At 36.9% G+C, this 23,059-nt stretch overlaps 1 protein-coding gene across 1 annotated transcript; it reads right to left on the bottom strand.

The window, feature by feature from the left end:
• Positions 1–21,543: 21,543 nt before the first annotated feature.
• On the bottom strand, positions 21,544–22,125 carry LOC149254861 (uncharacterized). Its single transcript, XM_089454858.1, has one exon. The coding sequence runs from the start codon at positions 22,123–22,125 to the stop codon at positions 21,544–21,546; it is 582 nt and encodes a 193-aa protein (XP_089310984.1).
• Between the last annotated feature and the right edge of the window lie 934 nt (positions 22,126–23,059).

Here is a 23,059-nt window from a genome sequence, read left to right as displayed (position 1 = left end):
CACTCTCTCCCCCTCTCTTCCTCTTCTCTATCTTTCTCTTTCGTCCCCTTCTCTCCCTCTCTATCTATATCCTTCTCTCTATTCCCTCCCGCTCTCCTCTCTCCCTCACTCTCTCTCCATGACTCCCTTGTCACTCTCTCTCTCTCTCCACCTTTCTCCCTCTATGTTTTTCTTGTTCCCTCCCTCTCATGTCCCCTCCAATTCCATCTCTCTCTCCTCATCTCTATCTTCCTTCCTCTCTATCCCTTTTCTCCCACCTCCATCTATCTCTCCCCCCAAAATCACTCTCCCTCTCTCTCTCTCTTCTGTCCAACTCTATCACTATCTCCCCCCCTCCCTGTCCTTCTCCATCTCTATGTCTCCATCTCTCTCCCTTCCCCTTCTCTCCCTATCTCTATCCTCTCCTCTTCTTTCTCTTCCCTCCTCTCCTCTCTCCCTCACTCTCTCTCTATCTCTCCCTTCTCACTCCTCTCTCTCTACCTCTATCTCTCTATGTATTTGTTCTTTCCTCCCTCTCTCTCCCACTCCAACTCCATCTCTCTCTCTCTCCTCTCTCTTCCTTCCTCTTGCTCCCTCTCTCCCCCATCACTCTCTCTTTCTCTCTCTCTCTCAGCTCTCCAACTTTTTCACTATCTCCCTCCCTCTCTGTGCCCCCTCCCCAACTCTCTCTTAAATTTTATCACATTGTATTGTGTTTAAGAAATTATCTAAATTAAAAAAACTTAATTGGTTGTAAAATATTAAACTATGTTTTGGATCAATCATGTCAAAGAAAATAAAATAATGAAAAACTTTAAAAAATCATGCACTATATTTAATCCACTATATTTAATCTATTATAATTAGTCAATTTTATTGCTCTCATATATATATATATATAAAAAAGAGCCATAGATCCATCTTAGCTTAATTTTATTAAAAAATTAATTTAATTTCTATGGGATAGAGGGTTTAGATATATCTCAAATTGTAACATTTTCCCTTTTAGATTCAATTCAAAAAATGTTGTAAAATTAAATTAAAATAAAATATTTTTACTATGAAATAAGTTATGGTATTTTGGCATGTGGTATTGATAAGCCATGGTATTGGCCCATGGTATTGTAACAAAGTCGATTCACTGGTTAATATCCGTGGTAAAGTGAGGGTGAATATCCATGGTTAACAATCTTGTTATATTGTTATAAAATATTTTTATTGTGAAATAATTTATGTTTTTTGGGCATGTGGTATTGATAATCCATGGTATTGACCCATGGTATTGTAACAAATGCTATCTTTTACAAGTTAATAATATCTACCGTATTGTGGGGGTGAATATCCAGGGTTAAGAATCTTGTCATATTGTTATAAAATATTTTGGTTGTGAAATAAGTTATGATTTTTGGACTTGTAGTATTGATAAGTCATGGTATTGGCACATGGTATTGTAACAAAGGTTATTCACAAGTTAATAACAAAATCAAAATATAAAAAATTGAATTTTATTATTTTTATTAATTTAACTTTTTATTATTATTTGAGGCCATATTTAAATGTTTACACTCATCCCAATATCATTTTTAACTTCTTCTTCTTTTTAATTTAGAGTCTTATGCAAAAATAACACATTCTTATTAAAAATAAATCATTTAACCCAATTGCAATTTATATATTTTATATTCTATTATAAATATATATTTTATTGTTTCCATTGTTCAAATAAAATATTCACAGATTACAACATCACATTGTAGCACTCCATTTTTCTCTGCCTTGTTGATATCTACGTGGAAATGCTAGAAGAAGGAAGACCATCAACATGATCTATGGATTTCATGGGATTCGAACCCCAGATGGAGTTTGCATGGGAAACACCTTAGGAGAGAATCAACAATTAGATGGAGGAAGGGCAAGGTCATTGGGCATGGATATTTTGGCGAATAGTACATGGGTATGAATTTGGACTTCCTTTTTACTAAAGATGATTTTTTTTTCTTATGGGTAAACAATTTCAAGGGTTTATATGATCAAAGAATAAATTTCATCTAGAGTTGAGGGTTTAATGATTATGATAATGTAGATCTTGATTGTAGCCAACAATTCATCAAAAGACAATGGAATTTTGCATGTCCTTACTATACAAAGGGTTTAATGATTATGATAATGCAGATCTTGATTGCGGCCAACAATTCATCAAAAGACAATGGACAAGTAAGCATTTTGCATGTCCTTATTGTACAGATGAGTTCACTCCTCCCTAACTTTTCTAAGGTCAGTTTTTTTTTCTTTTTTTCTTTTCACCTTTTTTTTAGTGGTTGATTGTTTGTGTAATGGACTCTACCATGCCCAAATTCAAAGGGCTCGATTGATGTAAGAAAAATTTATGGTAGGATGCAAATACTAGACCTTTTGCAAACTTTGTTAAATGAAATTAAAATTTCTTGTAATCATGAACATAAAATATTTTCTGTTTCATCCTTAGATTCTGATATCAATGCCTACAGTTTTAAACCATGTTACTATATTTTAAGTATAATATACTTAGATCCATTAAACCTTACAACTCTCCAAAGATTAGGTTAATTTCACCTAAAAAGAAGGAACCTGAATGGATTTTTCAATTTAGACTCAATGCTTACAGAAAATGATTAAAAATGGAAGAACCCAAATGGTCTGATAACTTTTACCCACACATCAATTTCCAAGACCTTTGCTATTATTCTGAACCTAAACAGAGTGAGTAGAAGAAGAAGAGGAGCCTCGATGATGTGGGCCCTGACTTGCTTGATACTTTTCAAACATTGGGCATGCCCTTGACTAGAAGAACAGATTGACCAACATTGTTGTAGATGTTGTTTTTGACAGTGTTTTCATTGCTACCATTCATAGGTAGACTCTATAGGAAATTGAGGTTATCTTTTGTTCATTAATATTTGCAGTGTTAAATTTAGAGACAAAGGGGTCTATGAGTCCATCTGCAATGTTAAAATTTAGAGACCCTCATCTGCAATGTTAAACACTCTAGAAATGGAAAATTGCAATTTTAATACTAAAGTGTTACATTTCACCAAATTTTAATGCTATAGATGGATTCAGAGACCCCCTTGACCCCCTTAAAGGGGGTCTCTGAATCCATCTACAATGTTAAAAGTTATATATTAGATGGATTCAATGACCCCCTCAAAGGGGCCTATGAATCCATCTATAATGCTAGAATTATAACAATTTTATACAATATTATTGAGTATAAGTTTACAATATATAATAGTTTTACACTCCTTTTAGAAAGAGAGTTTGAAACTGATATTGAAGGGTTTTAAGAGTTAATAGGAATTTGTTCCTCACATCTTAGAGAGACAACACACTATTTGTTGTGAGGTTTTTGTGGTGTTGTTACATATCATGGTTGATTATTGCACTAGATTCATTGAGGCAATATTTATTGTACTAATTTGAATTCAAAGTATGTTGATTAATTTAAAACTTACCAATTAATATAAATGTAGATTACTCTAAAGCCATATTATTCTATATATAATTCCACAAACACGTGTAGGGGTTGCAAAAAAGAGCTCAGTTTCCAATATCGCACCTAGGTAAAAGTTGGATTATTCTCCCCTTATAACAAATAAAGGAAACTCAATTAGAAACTAGTTGAATTATTTAAATTTGAATATAAAAAATGCATGTGCTTATGTATTTTTAGTTGAAAATAATTAGCATATTCTTATTTATATTCCCTCGTATAAACTATATAATGTAAAAGAAAAGGTATTTCTAAATATTATGATCCCAAATATGAAGATGGACACTCAACCTAGTTTTTATTTTCAAGCGAACAAGTAGAAATTTTGGAATACCATTTAGTTTGGAAATTATCCCATCCCAAGTCTTAATTTTATCTTTCCTTCTTATTTGTTTGTCCAAATACATTATCCCACCAAAAATATGCATGCCCTTTCAACTTTGTGAATATATGCTTCACTCTCTTGGGGTCCTCAATTTCTCAAACTCGAGGGATTTCTCCACCTTCCCAATCTAATAAATCATCTAATCTTATCTCCCATGGGGCTTGTACTTTTCACTCTTCATTACTGACATCATGAATATCTACTGCAACCTCTCTTTTCTTAGCTTCCTCCATGGAATCCATTCTAGTTAACATGAACCTCAACATCTAGGGGATTTTGTTCGTGGTTATGTTTCCCTCTACCCTATGCTTGTATTCCTAATTCCCTTATGTGCTCTTTTGCAATTCTCCTTGTTATAGCTCCACCAAACAAGTTCCCTTTGATAACATTGTTCTTCAATTCATATGTGGGCCTCAAACCTACTTTGATACCAAAATAATGTAGCCTAAATTAGTATTTACATAGGCAACAATAATCATGGTTACAAATCCACTTCAAACATAACACATGATAAACAATTAAAAGCACACACAAAATTTTATATCCTAAAAAAAAAATATGACTTTACTCTTAAAAAGACATGGAACCCATGTCAAGACCCCTTAATTCTTCTTTTTAGCTAAACTAATTTCTTACACTCAACAATTAATTATAATTTACACTCTCAATAAATTTGAAAAAATACATATTTTACAACATTTTAAATTTCAACAAACTAATTTTTAATCAACCAATAACTTAAAAACTTTAATAATTATAAACAAATAAAATAATAAAAATCTCTATAAAATCTATAATAAAAAGAAAATCCTAAAAAATTAATATAAAATTACATATTTATCTATCCTTTAATACCAATCAACAACTTTTATAAAAAAAGAAATATGATCACAAACACTCGCGCTATAAAAATTTTCGAGAACAAATTCAAATTTCCCTCAATAATCTACATCAATGAATTCATTTGATCTTAAGCATCTAAACCCTCAAAGACTTGGATAAACCCGACCAAAATAATACAATGAAATCCTCATATGCTCATGTAAAATCCACCATTATTCCACAACGGCCTCAAAAAAGATGACGGAGGCCATGAACACCAATGGAAAGGAGCTGGATAAGGATCCGACTGCTGGTTTTCCTCTGGTGATCGCGATGAATGAACAACGATGGAAAGGAGGTGGATTGGGATTCAACTGCTGGTTTTCCTCTAGTGATCACGATGAATTTCCTGAATGGTAGCAGAATCGACTAAGAAACCCTTTGTGGCATTGCCTTCGTCCAGCATGTGGGCGCTTAGAATTAGCCATGGCTGTGCTCCTTCATTCCCTTGCTTATCTCCCCCGGGATGCCTAGAGGAGGCTTCAGCCATGGCAGTTGATCCTCTGCCTCAGCTCATCCGACAAGGCTGGCAATATCACCCTTACCATGGATCTAGGGTTGCAGCTCCTCCATGTCCACACAACCAGGGCCAAAGAGGTGGTCGATATTGTCATAATCTTGTTGCACACATACTTGTTGTTGAAACAGGGCTTTTCTAGCTCCAACTGGCTTGGATCTCTCGAGCCCTATTTCCAAGGTACTCGTTGCCATGGTCTTGCGCTTTGGATCACCAACTGACTAGCCTCGGCCTACGCTCTTACCACCAAGATCTTGGATTGAGCTTGGCATCCAAGATTATAGTCCTCTATTAGGATTTCGAAGAGGTATGTGCTATTGATACCTCTATTGTATTTTTTAGAACACTTGCCTCTAAATAAATAATTTTGCAGGTCAACTCTCTAGTGGCATTTGAGAATTAATGAACCCAAAAAAACATTCTAGAACATCAATATTTTTTTGGCATTTGAATGTTGGATCTGTGTGCATTTCTGAAAATGCCTTAACAAACACTATCTTTAAATAAAGACTACCCAAGGGTGATTTGCAATGACCTTCCATGATTTTTTTTTAAGGACGAGCCCTAACAAAAAATTTCAGGCCATGGAGAATTACTTTGGCTTTAGAATGATGGATTTCAAAACGTTGCACTCATAGGAATTATATTGCGACCAACTTCATCTCAATGTGTATAACATTTACATAATTCTTTTCCTATGCTTGGGGACATGAGTAATGATAGAGTGATTTCAAACTTCCATTTATGTGAAGGGAAAATTTGTGAGAGGGTGCAAATCTTTCCCCCCAGCCACCAAATAGATGGATACTTTTAATGATTTTCTTTCGACAAGTGACCTTGTATCGCTCCATTGTGCTGTGACAAAAGAAACACTACAGATTCTCAATCTTGAAACTTTGCAACACATAAAGCCAGGTAATGGATCTAGCTTATTTCAAACCCTTTTTTTTTGACACTATTAGTTTATTACATTCTCCATAACATAGTATTCAAAACCAGAACCAGTGACCAAACTAATCCACCTATCAAATTGGGTTTCAAACCAGAACCGGTCAAACCAGGACTGGTTAGATCTTGTTAATTTTAGGTTAACATGTTCTTTTCTTAGGACAGTTACTTCAGAGATCCATATTAGCCCAATTTTCCATTAGCAATCACATAATACATCATTATAATGACAATAACTGAAGGAAGAACATAGACGAAAGATGCAAAAGACAAGCCAAGAAAAGAGTACACAAGGATATGGCACAAGCCAGGGAAAACCCTTGATCAATACTTCATCTTACTAATTATATCAAATGTTCAACAGAGAGAAAAAGTACAATAATTTAAAGTCAAAATGGCTTGCCAATTTGAATATCCAATATGATTTCCCTTGGACAAGTGAATAGCCCAAAACTGCAATATCATCATTCTATCAACAGTGGTCAGCTAAGATCTGGTTAGGGTTTCTTACAGTTCACTATTGTTCCATTCAATTGATCAAGAAACCCTCCTTTCAGCTATGGCTTTCCTTGGCAAGCAAGAGGTTGTCCATCACTAGCCCTTAGAATTGATATGAACCCAAGATAGGCTTCTCAACCCCTTTGTCTAACCTGGTGCGTGCCTGCAGACCTACCTAATGTAATGGCTCTGAAGTGCGAACATAGAAAGGGAGAAATTCTTCCTTAAATTGACCATAGATTAGCTCGAAGTCAATACCCAAACATGACCTGACTTTTTAAGGTTGAATTTAGACCTGTAATGACAAGATTACCCATACAAGTTGCCCTGAAATTTCATCAAGTCTTATGGTTGTTTATATGAGGAATCTTGACCTTAGTAGCTGAGGAAGAAACACAAAGCAAGTAGCCCTTCATCCTCCTTAAGAGCTCAACTACCTTAGATATAAATTGGAGCCCTTTGATGTATCAAATGAGGTTGAAGGCACCTCTAGATATACAAATTTTTGAGGGTCAAAAGACATGACCATTGGGCTTTATGATGATGAGGCCGACCTTGACAATTTTCACATGAGTGGACATAAATTCAAAAGTACACTTCTGATTGTCCAAATTTGATGATATTTAGGTCAATTTTGGTCTTGTCGAAAATAGGAGTTGAACGCAATAATCATCTCCAATAGATTAGTTGTCAAATGGTGGAACTTGTACCTAGTTATCAATTTTAACACTCCCTCTCAATTAGGGAGAATTCCACCTGGCAATCTATCATGCCATCCGGTCATCATGAACTATCCTAATGTCACGTGCCATCTTTGTATCTTATCTCTTCTCTGCTCTGCTGAACACTGATAAGAATAATGAAGAAGAATCGATTGAGAGTGAGTCACAAGACCTTACCACTCTCCACCAACAAAAGTCGATCCATATAACCAGATGTAAAACTGTAATCAGACTTGATCCCAAGTGATCAAGTTTGTTGAACATAATTCATCCTATACATAGGGAGTATGATAGTACACGATGCATCCATCGGTAGTGCTATGGTCCCAAACCACTTTTCCCAACTCATTGGCCAGATGATAGGTACTTCCCATGTGTCCCAGACTACATGGGTAGGATGATGTAGGAACACTAGCAGGGAAAGAATATATCACATCCTACTCACAACCACACGTAGGGAAAGGAGAATCCACATCCTACAAACACATGTCACAACCATATGTAGGGAAAGGAGAAACCACATCCTACAAACACATGTCACAACCATACATAGGGAAAGGAGAAACCACATCCTACACGCATGCAAACCAAGAGTAGGGAAAGGATAAACCACGTCCTACATGCATGCCAATCAATAATCATAGGAAGGATCCTACATGCGGGGAAAGGGTGAACAACGTCCCACCGACATGTCAACCATCAATCATAGGGAATGAGCATCCTACATGTGGGGAAAGGATGAACCATGTCCCACCAACATGTCCACAAGCAGATGCCTAAATGCATCTCTCACTGGGGTATCTATAGGAGAAGGTGAACCACTCATCTTGCTCATATGCCATAGGAGAAGGTGAACCACTCATCCTATGCATATCTCATCAATCGTAGGGGAAGGTGAACCACTCACCCTACACACATGTCAACCATCATGGGGTATCACAGGGGAAGGTGAACCACTCACCCTATTGTCACTCATAGCTCTCAAGAAGTACCTCAGGCCCTCAGGAGCTCCCAGAGCTCAATGTTCAATTGAGACCCTCCTAGTAAGGTCTATCCACAACTCCCAGCCTCTCTCTGAAGAAATTAATATTCTCATTCAACAATGATGAATCTAGGTAGCTTTCCAATGCACCATAAAGTGGTACCCAATATATGTGGAGTATTGATTGTCTGAAGAATATCGCAATATAACACGTTCTCAAATAGCTCATTGAAGAACTTCTTCAATCAAAATGGTTTCATAATAAGCCATGCTTGCTACTTTATATAATAAACCTCAATAGTGCTTTCAGAGCAACCGAATCAAGAGATATAGTACTAGATGTTCTCTTTCCATCCATCATACTTCCAACTGAGCTAGCATTAGAGTATTCATGGAATCTTGGATTTCATCTGTGTACCTCAAATTATAAACAATAGAGTCACTGAGATATCTTACTAAGTAGCTATCAATATATAGATAGAGTCTTCATAGTGAGGCATTTATCTAGGACACCGGGGATCCCACAAGATATGCATATGCAGACCAACAACTTCTTCATCAGATCTTAAGTGCATGAAATAGATTATCAAGGCTAGGTCAACTCCCTCTTACTTTGAGAGGGTTATCAATCAGATATCATCAATATTTTCACCTTTATGGCTTGACTATAACTTACTTTGGATATATAACCAAAGTCATGATCATGCAACTTCCATGCAATCTTTCAAATAACATGGATATATTTGAGTTATTGCCCTTATCAATAAACATTTGGCAAGAAGAGTCATCAGGTCATATTGCCAAGGATTCTATAGCTCCCTCTGAAGACTTGTTTCATGTGATCATCTAGCTTTCAATTATGAGCTTCTCAAGCAAGGGATGAGACTTTTCATGAGGCAACTGCAACAGTAAACTTCAAGGAAGCTCCAGGTCAAAGAGGAAAATTCTGAAGAATTGTCATGGTTCTTCTTCAATTAGGGAGAAGAAATCCTCCCATGAGATTATTTCAAAATATTTGAATTATCCTCCATTGCTAGGTGATAGATGTCAAAATCAACACCTCATCTGCTTATCATGATCATATAGAATATTTCATGCACTTTCTTCAAGGCACCTCAGCTTTCATGCTGATAAGTGTTGTTATTGAGATTTTCTCAAAAGTCCCATGCACTTCTTCACTTAGATGTTCTTTAAAAAAAAAAGGTTTCAAGAGTGTTGCACCCATTTTCAAAATCTAAGGTGTTGCAATTTCTTTTATAGGAAGATCCCCATAGCTTCTTCAAAAGATAAGCTATCAAATGTTTCCATATGTCTTGTTCACAACTTCGATTGTGAACAAGGCTATAATATAGTCATCAATTTACTGGGGCTACAACATATCATTATGGCTATTGGACTGTAGTAATATCATGCATAATATTGGACTTGAAAATAGATCATAGATGATGTTGAGCTGTAGAGAAGTGTCACACATAGAAAAACTGATGCCACATATCATTGTGAGGTAACCAAAAATCTTCACTATACAGGGTTCTATGATAGCTTCAGGTCTTCAAACTTCCAGGAGAATGATTCCTTTCAAACGATCCAAGATCTTTGCTTACAAACATGTCTTCAGCAAAAGCTCTGCTCTGCTACTTAAGGCTTAGTATAGAAAAACTAAAATAGGGTTAACTGTGTTATAAATATCGAATGATTTCATCACTTGATGCCTATAGCTACTGTAAGTCAGAAAATCTCCAAAAGTCGGCTCAACTGATATAAGAACTATAGATCATGTCACTGTAGAGAGGTCAAGACTTGGTTCACATTCAACATTTATCACTGTATGATGTACAAATGCATTAATGCTCTGGAGCCTTACTAATGATCCATCGACATAGGGGTCTTGGCTTATTTTTCTTTATGAGTTGAGTTATAGTTGAGTCTAGAACAATAGGAGAACTAAGCTTCTTCTTTTCTAGGCTTTGAGAGGAAGAGAAGATCAGAAGTTCAACAAAGAGATATAAGAAACAAATGTCAACATACTACCCAAGGCCATGACTGATCATAACTTTGATCAAAATTTCCATACTTCAATAGCTTGCCAAAATACCACAATTGTTTTAGGGCTTGCAAGAATGCCATGCATATACCAATAATGATTGAATTTATGTATATATGTTGATTTTTGATGCCAATATTACTCTGCTTGCAAATATGATGTCATTCACATATTACAGAAACCATGTCAATATGTATACACAATACCATAATGTCTTCTTATAATTAGAGTATCTATTCTATGCATACAACACAGATCATCTTACATGGTTGAGATGACATCCATACCATATGCAATACTCATATTTGAAACCATACATTGATTTCTATATGGTTTTGTCATACCAAAACGTTTCCTGCTCTTTACATATATTGTTGGAGACATACTTTCAGTGCCAATGTGCCGAGAATGAAAAATTACATATGAGATGAGCCAAAAGAGGTATGATGGATTTAGAACCATGCGAGGTTCCTAACAGTGATAGGATGCACCAAACAATACATCTAAAATGTAAGCTATAGGATCGAGCCAATAGAGTGAAGTCATATACAAGGAGATCAGGTTACCTGTATGATGATATATACAAAAGGGACTGTGCTAAATGAGATTGAGCGATACTATTTATAGAGGGATCGTGCCAACTGTAAGATGCCATATAAAACATGGATACTATGCTGAGACAAAGATGTTGAGTGAAAGTAGGACCTCTGACATGTAGGAATAGCAATACTTCTGTGTAGATGAGATCTATGAAAAATTGCAGAGGGAAAGGTATAGTCAAAAATCTCAGATCCAATACCTGTCAGCGAAGTCTCTCAGATCAATGGGAGGATCTCAAAGGGAGATATCTCCTGGGCTATTCTTTTGGGAAAAAAATACCATACTCTAGCTATATGCCTGATGTTTTGGTCCTAAAAAAAGTATTATAACACTTCAAACAAGGCACCACAGTGGTTTAGAAATCCCTGAAATTTCATCAAGTCCTGTGGCTATATATCTAAGGAATCTTGGCCCTAGTTGTTGAAGAAGAAACCCAAAATAGACAACCCTTCATCCTCCTCAAGAGCTTGGATACCTTAGATATAAATTGGAGCCCTTTGATGTATCAAATGAGGTTGAAGGCACCTCTATATAGACAAATTGTTGAGGGTCAAAAGACATGACCATTGGGCTTTATGATGATGAGGCCAACCTTGACAATTTGCACATGGGTGGGCATAAATTCAAAAACACACTTTTTCTTGTCCAAATTTGATGATCTTTAGGTCGATTTTGGTCCTCTTGAAAATAGGAGTTCAATGCAATAATCATCTGCAACAAATGAGCTTTCCAATGGTGGAATTTGGCCCTACTTTCTAATTTTAATAATCTCAATGAACCGAGCTTTAAAAAAATACATAAAATAATTAATTTTTAATTAAAAAACTATTTTTAAGATTTAAACCCATGATTCCAAACCAATAAAGAAAAAATATGCAAATTTTTCTCATCTATATACCATGCAAAGGTGAATATATCGAAAGGGAACTGAGTGCAATACATATCAACAACAAAATACATAATCAATGAGGCTCTAAATGACCTTTAGAGTCCAAAAACAATGCTACAAGCTATGGGGCCACTAACCTACTACAAGTCTACATATTAGTGATCAACATGATCACTCCTCATCATGATCAAACTCATCACCACTACTAGACATGGGAACATCATCATGAGATATATAAATAATATGGCTTAGAGTTTTAGGGCTCCTAGGACTCCTCTGTAACCTTAGTAGTAGTAGCAGCAAAACTAGACATAAAAACTACAAATCATTGATCAACATGACCACTCGAGAAACTCATCATTGATTCAACGCTACTAGAAATGGTATTAGCAACAAGAGATACATAAACATCATTTATCTCAAAGTCTTTAGACTTGGATTTCTCAACCTTTTAACATGCCTAACCAATGATTTTTGGTTTGAGTGAAGGGTTCATCCCCTCGACCTTATAATGTGGTAGAAAAAACTTAGCATGCCTAACCAATTATTTTCCTTTGAGTGAAGGGTACATTTTTGTTAGCGCCATGGTAGAGGAGTTAAACAATCAATACCACCAACATCAACGAAGTTCAACAATCAATGCCACCAACATCATCTTGCTCAACCTTGGCGGTTATTTTTAGCAAGACCTGTTTCTTGACAATTGAAGTGTGAAGTTCTAGTCGTGCTCTCATCTCAGCTCATATTTGGTTTGGCATCAAAACTTGAATATTGGTTCCTTTGTTGCTAGTATATTTCCAAGCTCAGAAAATTTCTAATGCAGAAAGGATTTCTTGCTTTCTTTTCCACTATTTGTTGTTTTCTTATACCCTTGTGTTGCTTGACAAACACCAACATTGTCAAGATTATTTTGTCAGGGGATTCCTCCCTTATCATGGATATTAATAATATGTCCAGTGGTGATATTGATTTTTTGAAAATTTTCTTTTCTTGTATTGAACTCACATTCAATATGTTCATGCCTTCCTATACTTAGTAGTAGTCTCTGAAGGCTCATGGGTGTTTTAATCCACAAATCACTGATCAACATGACCAGTCGTGAAACGCATCATTGATTCAACGCTACTAAAAATGGGATCATCAACAAGAGATACATAAACATCATCTAGATCAAAGTCTTTAGACTTGGATTGCTCAACCTTTTAACATGCCTAACCAATGATTTTGGTTTGAGTGAAGGGTTCATCCCCTCAACCTTATAATGTGGTAGAAAAAACCTAGCATGCCTAACCAATTATTTTCCTTCGAGTGAAGGGTACATTTTTGTTAGGTCCATGGTAGAGGAGTTCAACAATCAATACCACCAACATCAACGGAGTTCAACAATCAATTCCACCAACATCATCTTGCTCAACCTTGGCAGTATCTTTAGAAAGACTTGTTTCTTAACAATTGAAATGTGTAGTTCTGGTCGTGCTCTCATCTCATCTCATATTCGATTTGGCATCAAAACTTGAAGATTGGTTCTTTTGTTGCTAGTATATGTCCAGGCTCAGAAAAGTTCTATTGTAGAAAGGATTGGTTGCTTTCTTTTCCACTATTTGTTGTTCTCTTGTACTCTTGTGGGGCTTGACAAATGTTAGGATATTCCGACACATAGGAAATAGTTAAGTACAACTTGGTCTAGTATAGAGTTAGGTATAGAGTTAGGTAAAGTGTGTTTCTTTACCGTTGTACATTTTGTAACTTACAATCTGACGGTCACGATATGTAGTGATCTGACAGTTCATTCTCTCCTCGGTATTACCAACACTTGATCCGTGGCTTGACACCCGATTGGTCCATGAATTCTATTTAAAGCACATGGAGGGTCATTTTTAGGGTAATCCGTGCATGAGAGAAGCTTATGTAAATTTTCATTCTTTGATTAATAAATTGCCTGAAGTGGCCGCGTTGGCTCAGGCCGTGGACTGTTTCCCTCTTTGAGGTTTTTAACCACGTCAAAAATACTGGTGTATTGATCTGTGATCTGGTTGTGAGCGGTGTCCTTTTGGTGTTATTTCAGAGGAACTTACCCTGTAAATTCCTACATGGTATCGGAGCTATTTGAGGGCCGCGTTCGTTGGTGATCCAAATCTGAAGCCGGTAGAACTGCATCCGACTGCCGTTTCCTAGATCTGCTGTTTCTGACTGCTTTCGGGCCGAGAGGACTGCTCTGTTGTGTTCGGAGCATCTGTTCCAGTGAGGAACCCCTTTCGTTTCACGCGAAAAGGTTTCCGGTAGCCCTAGCTGCGTCATTTTTAAGATCTGGAGGTATACAGTGTTTATTTGCATTTCACTGTTATTTTCTCTCTGCTTATTTCGGTTTCGGTTTATTTAGCTTTTTTTTAACCGGATCTATACCTTTCATTTCTGCGTATGCTCTTTGCCCTGTGACTCTGTGCGATCTGGGCAAATCAGAAATAGAAAGGAAGGATTTTTCTCATGCGTATGCTCTTTTCCCTGCACCTCAGTGTGATCTCGGAAAATCAGAAACATTGAGAAAAATATTTAGTTTTTCGGCTAAAGCTAACTTTGAGCCGCAAGGTTCAATTTTTGAAAATATTTAGTTTTTTGGGTAAAGCTAACTTCGAGCTGTAAGGTTCGTTTTCTTTGCATGTCCGTGTTGGGTTTTGTGTTTTTTTGTTTTGTAGGGAAAAAGAGCTTTCTCAAAGCAAGCATGCAACCCAAACCCCCCCCCCCCTCTCTCTCTCTCTCTCTCAAATTTTTTGTATAGATCAATTGGTTCAAAGCTATTTTAAGAGAGTAGAGGTCTTGGGTTCAAGTCTCCATTTTGTGGGGGCGGACTTTTTCATTTCCGCACATTCCCGCACTTCGTCGGCAACTTCAACAACTTTTTTTTCAAAAAGCCATAACTTCTTCATCCGGAAGCCTTTTTTAGAGCCGTTTTTTTTAAACCAGCCTAATTTTTCGAGATCTATCCATTGGAACACTTACTTTCAGCATCTTCAGCTTCAGTTTCTATTGAAATGGAAATTCAATACCAAGTTACCCTTGACAGCACCAACTACTTCCAATGGTTGTCCTACATGGAGGATTTACTTAGAAGTAAAGGTCTCTACCGAATAGCCACGGGCCAAGAAAAGAAACCAAAAGATGAAGACAAGGCTGCTAAATGGGAAAATAGATAAGATCAAGCACGTGGTTTGATAGGGATGTCTATTTCTCCAGATCTTAGATTCCATACTGCAGAACTTGAAACTCCTCATGAAGCAATGGAACAAATCAATAAAGTTTTTGGGATTAAAAATGAAATTAGAGCCCATCAACTTGAAAATGAGTTGCTTACATTGGACCCTAATAATTTTTCTTGCATTGAAGATTTCTTGTCTAAGTTCAAGACCCTTAGATATCTTTTGGAAGGTGTTAAGGTTAAGAAAGAAGATAGTAACCTTATTTATTCCATCCTTACTAAGTTGAGACCAGCCTACTCTGTATTTGTTTCCACCTTCCATTCTACAAGAGAAGCCTTCATTTCTCAAGGAAAAGACTACAAGCCCCCTTCCTTTGACTCTTTTTGTGATTCTTTAATAAGAGAACAAGAAAAACTCTTACACCTTGGTCTTCTTAATCTTGGAAACTCTTCCAAGAAAGCGTTAGCCGCCGAGCAGCAACCAAATTCAAAGAATCCTAAGAAGTCATATCCTAAAAAGAATGGTCCTAAACCAAACAAGGGTCCTAAGCAATTTCAGCCCCAAAATGAAAAATCATTTCAACAAAATGATAAGATAAATAAAAACAAAGGGAAGAAGACTGATAGACATTGCAATTTTTGTAATCGAGATGGCCACTTAGAATCAAAATGCTTTAAAAAGATGGAAGCATTGGAAGCAGCAATGAAGAAGCATAACATCCATTTGGGGCAATCTTCAACTTCAACTTCATCTTCAGGAATGGCACTTTCTACATGTGGTTGTCAAGCATCTTGGTCTGGCTATGCATTAAATGTTTCTTCTTCTTCTCATTCTCATGAGTGGCTCATTGATTCTGGAGCTTCTTATCACATGGCCAAAAACAAAGCCATGTTTTCTTCTTTAAATGATTGTAACACCAAAAATATATATGTTGGTGATGATAGATCTCTTAATGTTGTAGGGACTGGAACTGTTCATCTAGACAATGGTCAGTTTAATGATGTATTATGTGTTCCAACCTTATCCTGCAACCTTCTATCTGTATATCAAATAACTCATTCAGGTGAAGGTAAAATCATTGAATTTTCACCTCATGATGTTGTAATCAAGGACTTAAAAGATCCTAAACAGATTTTGGCTACTGGCATTGCTGATGATTCTACAAGGTTGTATAAGTTTCACAACTTTGGGTCATCAAATCTTCCCTCAGTATTTGTTGCTCATAACGATGAAGTGAGCAAACTTTGGCATGAGCGATTTGGTCACTTAAACTATCGCTCCCTTCAGCATCTATGTAAAGAAAATATGGTGACAGGTCTTCCTATGGTATCTTGCAGAGATGGTGTTTGTTCCGGATGTGTACTCGGAAAACATCATCGGGACAGTTTTGAAAAACGTGCCTCTTGGCACGCCTCAGCCCCTTTACAGCTTGTGCATAGTGATTTATGTGGTCCACTTCCAGTTGTGTCATTCTCTCGTTGCAAGTACTTCTTAACTTTCATTGATGATTTCTCCAGACGCACTTGGGTATACTTCTTAAAACTCAAGAGTGAAGTATTTAACACTTTTTTGGCCTTCAAGGCCTTTGTTGAAAAACAATCTGGACATCAAATTCTTAAGTTAAGATCTGATAATGGTGGAGAATATGTTAAAAACACATTCATCAACTATTGCACTGAGAATGGAATTCAAATGCAACATATTGTTCCATATACTCCACAACAAAATGGTGTAGCTGAAAGGAAGAATCGCACCTTAAAGGAAATGGCTAATTGTATGCTACAATCTAAAGGACTTGGTCTTAGTTTTTGGGCAGAAGCAATTAACTGTGCAAATTACATAATAAATCGCACTCCTACTAAGGCTTTAAACAATATCACTCCAGAAGAAGCATGGAGCTCAATCAAACCAGATGTAAGTCACTTTCGTGTTTTTGGAAGTGAAGCGTGGGCCCATATTCCAGATGAAAAGCATAAAGCTTTAGAACCTAAGAGTGAAAACTGTACTTTTGTTGGATATTCTGAAGATGTCAAAGGCTATAGACTTATTCCATTTAAGTCCAAAAATGTTATCATTAGAAGAGATGTAAAATTTGATGAAAATATATCGGCCTGCGAGCCTAGTCCGGCGGATGTGCCACCTCTTCCTATCTCTTCTACCTTTGAAAACATTTCTTCTTCAGATGATGAAAGTGAGGATGACAATCCTCCCCCGCCATCTCAGGATCCTCCTTCAGCTCCTGAGCTTCCAAAATGGGTTCGTGCTACTCGAGATGCAGCAGGTGATCTTGTCGGTGATCCTATAGATCAGCGACGCACACGTTCTCAGTTCGAGAGAGCCTCTTCTTTACTGGCTCAAGCTCCCGTAAATTATGATCCTGACACCTTTACAGAAGCTTTAGGCCATCCAGATTGGGAAGCAGCTATGAATGAAGAATATCATTCATTATTGGTAAATGATACATGGGATCTTGTTCCTTTACCAAAGGGACGAAAACGTGTTAGATGCAAATGGGTTTACAGAACCAAGTATGGACCAGATGGGAAAGTTGATAAACATAAAGCTCGTCTTGTTGCTAAGGGCTTTTCACAGGTTGAAGGCATTGACTACACTGAAACCTTCTCCCCTGTTGCCAAAATGAACTCTATCCGCCTTGTTCTTTCCCTTGCTGCCTCTTTCAAATGGGAAGTCCATCAGATGGATGTTAAATCTGCCTTCTTGCATGGGGACTTGCATGAAGAAATCTATATGGAAAAACCCATTGGCTTCATACAAACAGACTCCAGCCTTGTTTGTCGACTTAAGAAATCCCTTTATGGTCTCAAGCAAGCTCCTCGGGCTTGGTATGCCAAAATGGATAGCTTTCTTTTAGAATCTGGCTTTTCTAGGTGTCATTCTGACGATACTGTCTACACCAAGAAAGTGGGCAACTCTCTTATCATCCTTGTTCTTTATGTTGATGATCTTATCCTTACTGGTAGTGATCCCAACCTTAAAAACCATGTGAAGTCTAGCCTCAAAAGGAAATTTGAAATGACAGACTTAGGACACTTACACTATTTTCTCGGTCTTTAAGTCTTGCAATCCAAGGAGGGTATTTCCCTTTCCCAGTCCAAGTATGCTTGTGATATTCTACGTCATTTTCACATGGAAGACTGTAAGCCAACCCCTTCTCCCTTTCAATCTGGAGTCAAACTTTCAGTCACTTGTACTTCTCCTATTGTGTCATATTTGTAAATCCTTCAATCCTATCCCAAGTTGTTCTTAAGGGGGGATGTTAGGATATTCCGACACATAGGAAATAGTTAAGTACAACTTGGTCTAGTATAGAGTTAGGTAAAGTGTGTTTCTTTACCGTTGTACATTTTGTAACTTACAATCCGACGGTCACGATATGTAGTGATCCGACGGTTCATTCTCTCCTCGGTATTACCGACACTTGATCCGTGGCTTGACACCCGATTGGTCCATGAATTCTATTTAAAGCGCATGGAGGGTCATTTGTAGGGTAATCCGTGCATGAGAGAAGCTTATGTAATTTTTCATTCTTTGATTAATAAATTGCCTGAAGTGGCCGCGTTGGCTCAGGCCATGGACTGTTTCCCTCTTTGAGGGTTTTAACCACGTCAAAAATACTGGTGTATTGATCTGTGATCTGGTTGTGAGCGGTGTCCTTTTGGTGTTCTTTCTGAGGAACTTACCCTGTAAATTCCTACAACAAACACCAACATTATCAAGATTATTCTGTAAGGGAACTCCTCCCTTATCATGGATATTAATAATATGTCCAGTGGTGATATTAAATTTTTGAATTTTTTTTTTCTCATATTGAACTCACATTCAATTTGTTCATGCTTTCTTGTACTTAGGAGTAGTGTTTGAAGGCTCAACAGAGATGGATCAGTCTACTGAGGTCTAGAGAGATCTTCTTTGATGTGTCTTCTACTCATATATCTATAAGACAAAAGTCAAAGAAACATCAATATGTTATTTCAACATTGTCTAGATACTTTTTGTTGTTTTGGATGATAGTTTCATTGAATTTCTTATGGAATGGCCCTTCTCCAACAAATCAGAGAGGAATTTATTGAGAGAATTAAAGGAATGGAACATTGGTGGTGGATTAACATTCCATCAACCTCACTAGTGAATTTTCATCATGTTGGCTAGTATCAAATGCTTTTTAAGTGGACAAAGTACTTCAATCTATGATTGTGTTCTATCATTTGATATAATTTTAGTTAGAATATGAGTTGTAAAACCATGAACTATGTTGTCATCTTTATGGTACTAGATTGATTGCAACTTCTTTATAGAATCAAGTGGTGGTACAATATCATTGTAGGGAAATTTGGGTTGGGAAGAATGGATAGCTACCATATATATGCTTTTAAGGTCCACGCTTCACCATACAAACACAATTCAATAGCAAAACATTGCCACTTAATTTGATTCTTGCCACCAAAATCAAAAAGTGCATATGGTATTCGGAAATGGTACATGTTTAAAAATGTCACTTACAAATTTCTAGGAAACTGGGAAATGGCATGACACAATAATTAATGTGTAAATGAAAAGCTACTATAAATGCATTGCAAAGTAACTAGTCTGACATAGGAGTGTAGGAATAAGAAATTTTTTGAAAACAGTACAAATACAATTGCCCAGATTTACTATGGGAACAAGTTTTGAATCAACTTTTGTATTACAAAAGCCTCCACATATATTGTGAGGACTTAATTCTGGAGCCACAATCTCTTTTATTGTGGATTTCTAGGACTCTTCTCAGGATTGAGTAGATATAGGCGTTGATATTGTCTTGATAGAAAGCTATTTTTGTAGTATAGCACATGAAATTCCATTAGGGCATAAATAATCTAGGCTTATTTGATTGAGCATATATATGGATGATCATCAGTAACTCCAAGTTGTCATTAATTCGGACATATACTTTTGGCACCCTGACATTATGTTTGACATTTTCCTATGTAACATTATGTTTGACATATTCCACTTATTTTCTTGCCACTTTGCTATTTGCTAATACTCCAAGGATGGACTTAATAAGATCCCATTCTTCATTGTCTTATGGTTTTCTGTTGTAAGAAATCTAGACATAACCAGCCCAGGATAGATTGGATTCCTTAGTCTCCGATTTTTTATGCATTGACCTTTTGATCACAGGGGCAATAGTTCCATCAACATTCTATACAGGCTGGCTGTGAACGTTTGCAGGGGTTTCTGAGAGGGATAAGGCATTATTCCCTACAGAAATGAGTGATTTCCTTTTTTTGTCTCAAGTGCATCCTCTGCAGTGAGCACAAGAGTCAAAGAACCATTCTTATTGTACACAAGTTCTACCTTGCCACTAGAATATATAGATGATGAGTTGCCATTATAATCAGGAGAGCAGAAATCAAACCCAAGGCCTGAGCCACAACCATCCTGATCATCCATGCCATGATAAGTACCATCATTACAAGGCACAGGGTCCAAATTCTCGACATTGTCCTTCTTTTTCCTTTTCCATCTCTTTGTAGAAGATGTCCCGTCATCCTCAAAATGATTCCATCATGGAATATAAAACCAAAGAGAGCTGAGAAGGTAAAATGTTCTAATGGCAATTTCCTTTTCTCATCAAATTTACATTTGGAAATTTGGGTTGAAATTAACTAAACATAAAATTTAGTTTTAATTGTGGGTCTTTGTGCCATGCTGCAGAGCAGCTATGTGAACACACGTCAATAAAAGGATGGAAAATGTGACCTCATCAGAGTTTACCACATCCAATACCCTTTTGACAGAATAATTTATTGGCCTCACTACACTTCTTACTTTGTACATAACCCATCATCAGTAAATTCCATGAGACTATGCCTCTTTGAGACATGCCCTCAAAATCAGTGTGAGCAATATTGACAATTCCACAATTGGTGTATATATCTATTAGTGCATTCCCCACAAAATAATGCCCCTTCAATCTATTCTTTATTATATATACATGGACTTCCTGACCTTCTTGTGGGACTAATAGATCGGCATATTCAGGGAGAATACTTGCAAAGGTCATAGAGTTGGGCTTCAATCCTATAACGTATAAATGATGAAAGAGATTCAAAGCTTCGTGATGGAGACCATTTTTTACATATGCAGCAATCATGGCACTCCATAACACTATCTCTATTACAAACATTTGTGGAAGAACTTGTGTGCAACTTCATTTTTATCCAAACTTGGAATACAACTTCTACACGGCCCATTGTGTCCCATTGTGGAAAGATAGCAACAGAAATCAGGATTGGCTCTGTGTTAATCATGTACTATGATTTTGAATTCAGTGTAACATAATTGATATTTCATAGACTACCTCTTGTTTATGCAAACTGATTTCTATCATTTCCAACTAGAGTTTTTATTGATGATGATTCAGAGAATATAAGAGCATCAAAGACCTCTCCATGATATTTTGTACTCCAGAATACATCAAAGAGTACAAAACTAAAATCAAATTGAATCACATAGTTATTGACAAAATCTTCTTCAGCTCTTTCAGAGTGTAAGTAAACCCACAATTTTCTATCTCCATAAAATTGCACACAAGGATCACGCTCATAATGCAGGCGATCCAATGCTCCACTAACAACCTGATTAACTTGTGCATCTGATACATCTTCTACAATGTACTGAGAATCCTTGATAAGTGTACAAACATCTACCCTTGTGCCGATGCTCCCAGGCAATCTAGCAGCTGCATCTCTCACAAGGCATAGTATTGTCACATGAGGGGGCCTATCAGGCTTCAACATAAAATGGTCCCAAGCCTTTGAGGTAGGTTTTCCACCACATCTCCTTAGTGGAGCAACAACTGCCTTACACCCATCTACAATAGTGTAAGAGAAGGCCCTGTCAGGAATAGAGTATCGAAGAACTTCTTCTCTACGGAAATAAGCTCTCATATCAGCAGAACTTGGGGTGATAGTGATTGAACTTTTCTAAGCTCTCAAGTCTCGAAATCTTTCCTTTTCATCTATACATGTTGGCATTGATGGTGGTGGTGGGGTAGGCAGAAGAACAATCTGTTGAAGAGTTTCTTGCCCATTTTTCATCCAATTTGCAAATGCTTCCACCAATTTTAAAAGCATCTTCTGAGAAATGCCCCATGCTTCTGGAGAACTCTGGACTTCCATGGACTCGTGCCTTGGGGAGCTAGATACGATCATACCACTGGACCAATCCATGACCAACTCCTGGTAGATTTATCATAGACTACAAGGGGCTTCCAACCCTTGACTCCTGGAAGTGTTGTCTTTGAAGCAAAATTTGCTACCATATCAACTCCCAAAGGATGCACAAGAGGGCTTCCAATAACATGCATGCACCTATACTTATAGATTCAAAATTTGCATCAAACCCAAAGAAATTTGCTTCCATGGGCCACTGGTCATACATCTCCTCCATGTCAAAACATGAGCATATGTGTCCTCTCCTAAGAACATATGTGTACTTGTTAAAGGTAATTGTAGGATGGGTATGCACATGGAAAATGTATGCTTCAGTTTATTGACTGATAGTTAAGAAAATGTCCATTGTTTCGAGCTATTGTTGTCCCCTAAGGCCCCTTCAATTCTTAAGATGAAATTTCGAGATCAAGCCTTGTCATTCACTGTAGCTTCAAGATCACAACACAACTTAAGTCGCTGAATATGCTTGACAACTTCTAGTAAAGTAGATTTATTTGATTCTTTATTGTTGTGTTTAATATGGAACCTAATGGTGCCTTTACGAGAACACCACATTCCCGCAATAGCTCTCAACATAGATATTTTACTACTTCCATTTGGGCTCATTATCAATGAGTAATCTCCTTTAGTGTTCCCCAATGACAAGCCT

The sequence above is a fragment of the Pinus tabuliformis genome, chromosome 7 (assembly GCF_031772625.1).
Source record: "Pinus tabuliformis cultivar Carrire ecotype Pingquan chromosome 7, CPIR1, whole genome shotgun sequence".
NCBI classification, from domain to species: domain Eukaryota; kingdom Viridiplantae; phylum Streptophyta; class Pinopsida; order Pinales; family Pinaceae; genus Pinus; species Pinus tabuliformis.
Note: the sequence above shows the minus strand (reverse complement) of the source record. Positions and strands in the feature narration are given on the sequence as shown.

Excerpts from the sequence above, each read along its gene's own strand:
- LOC149254861 (XM_089454858.1), bottom strand. The coding sequence starts at position 22,125 with ATGAGAGCTTATTTCCGTAGAGAAGAAGTTCTTCGATACTCTATTCCT.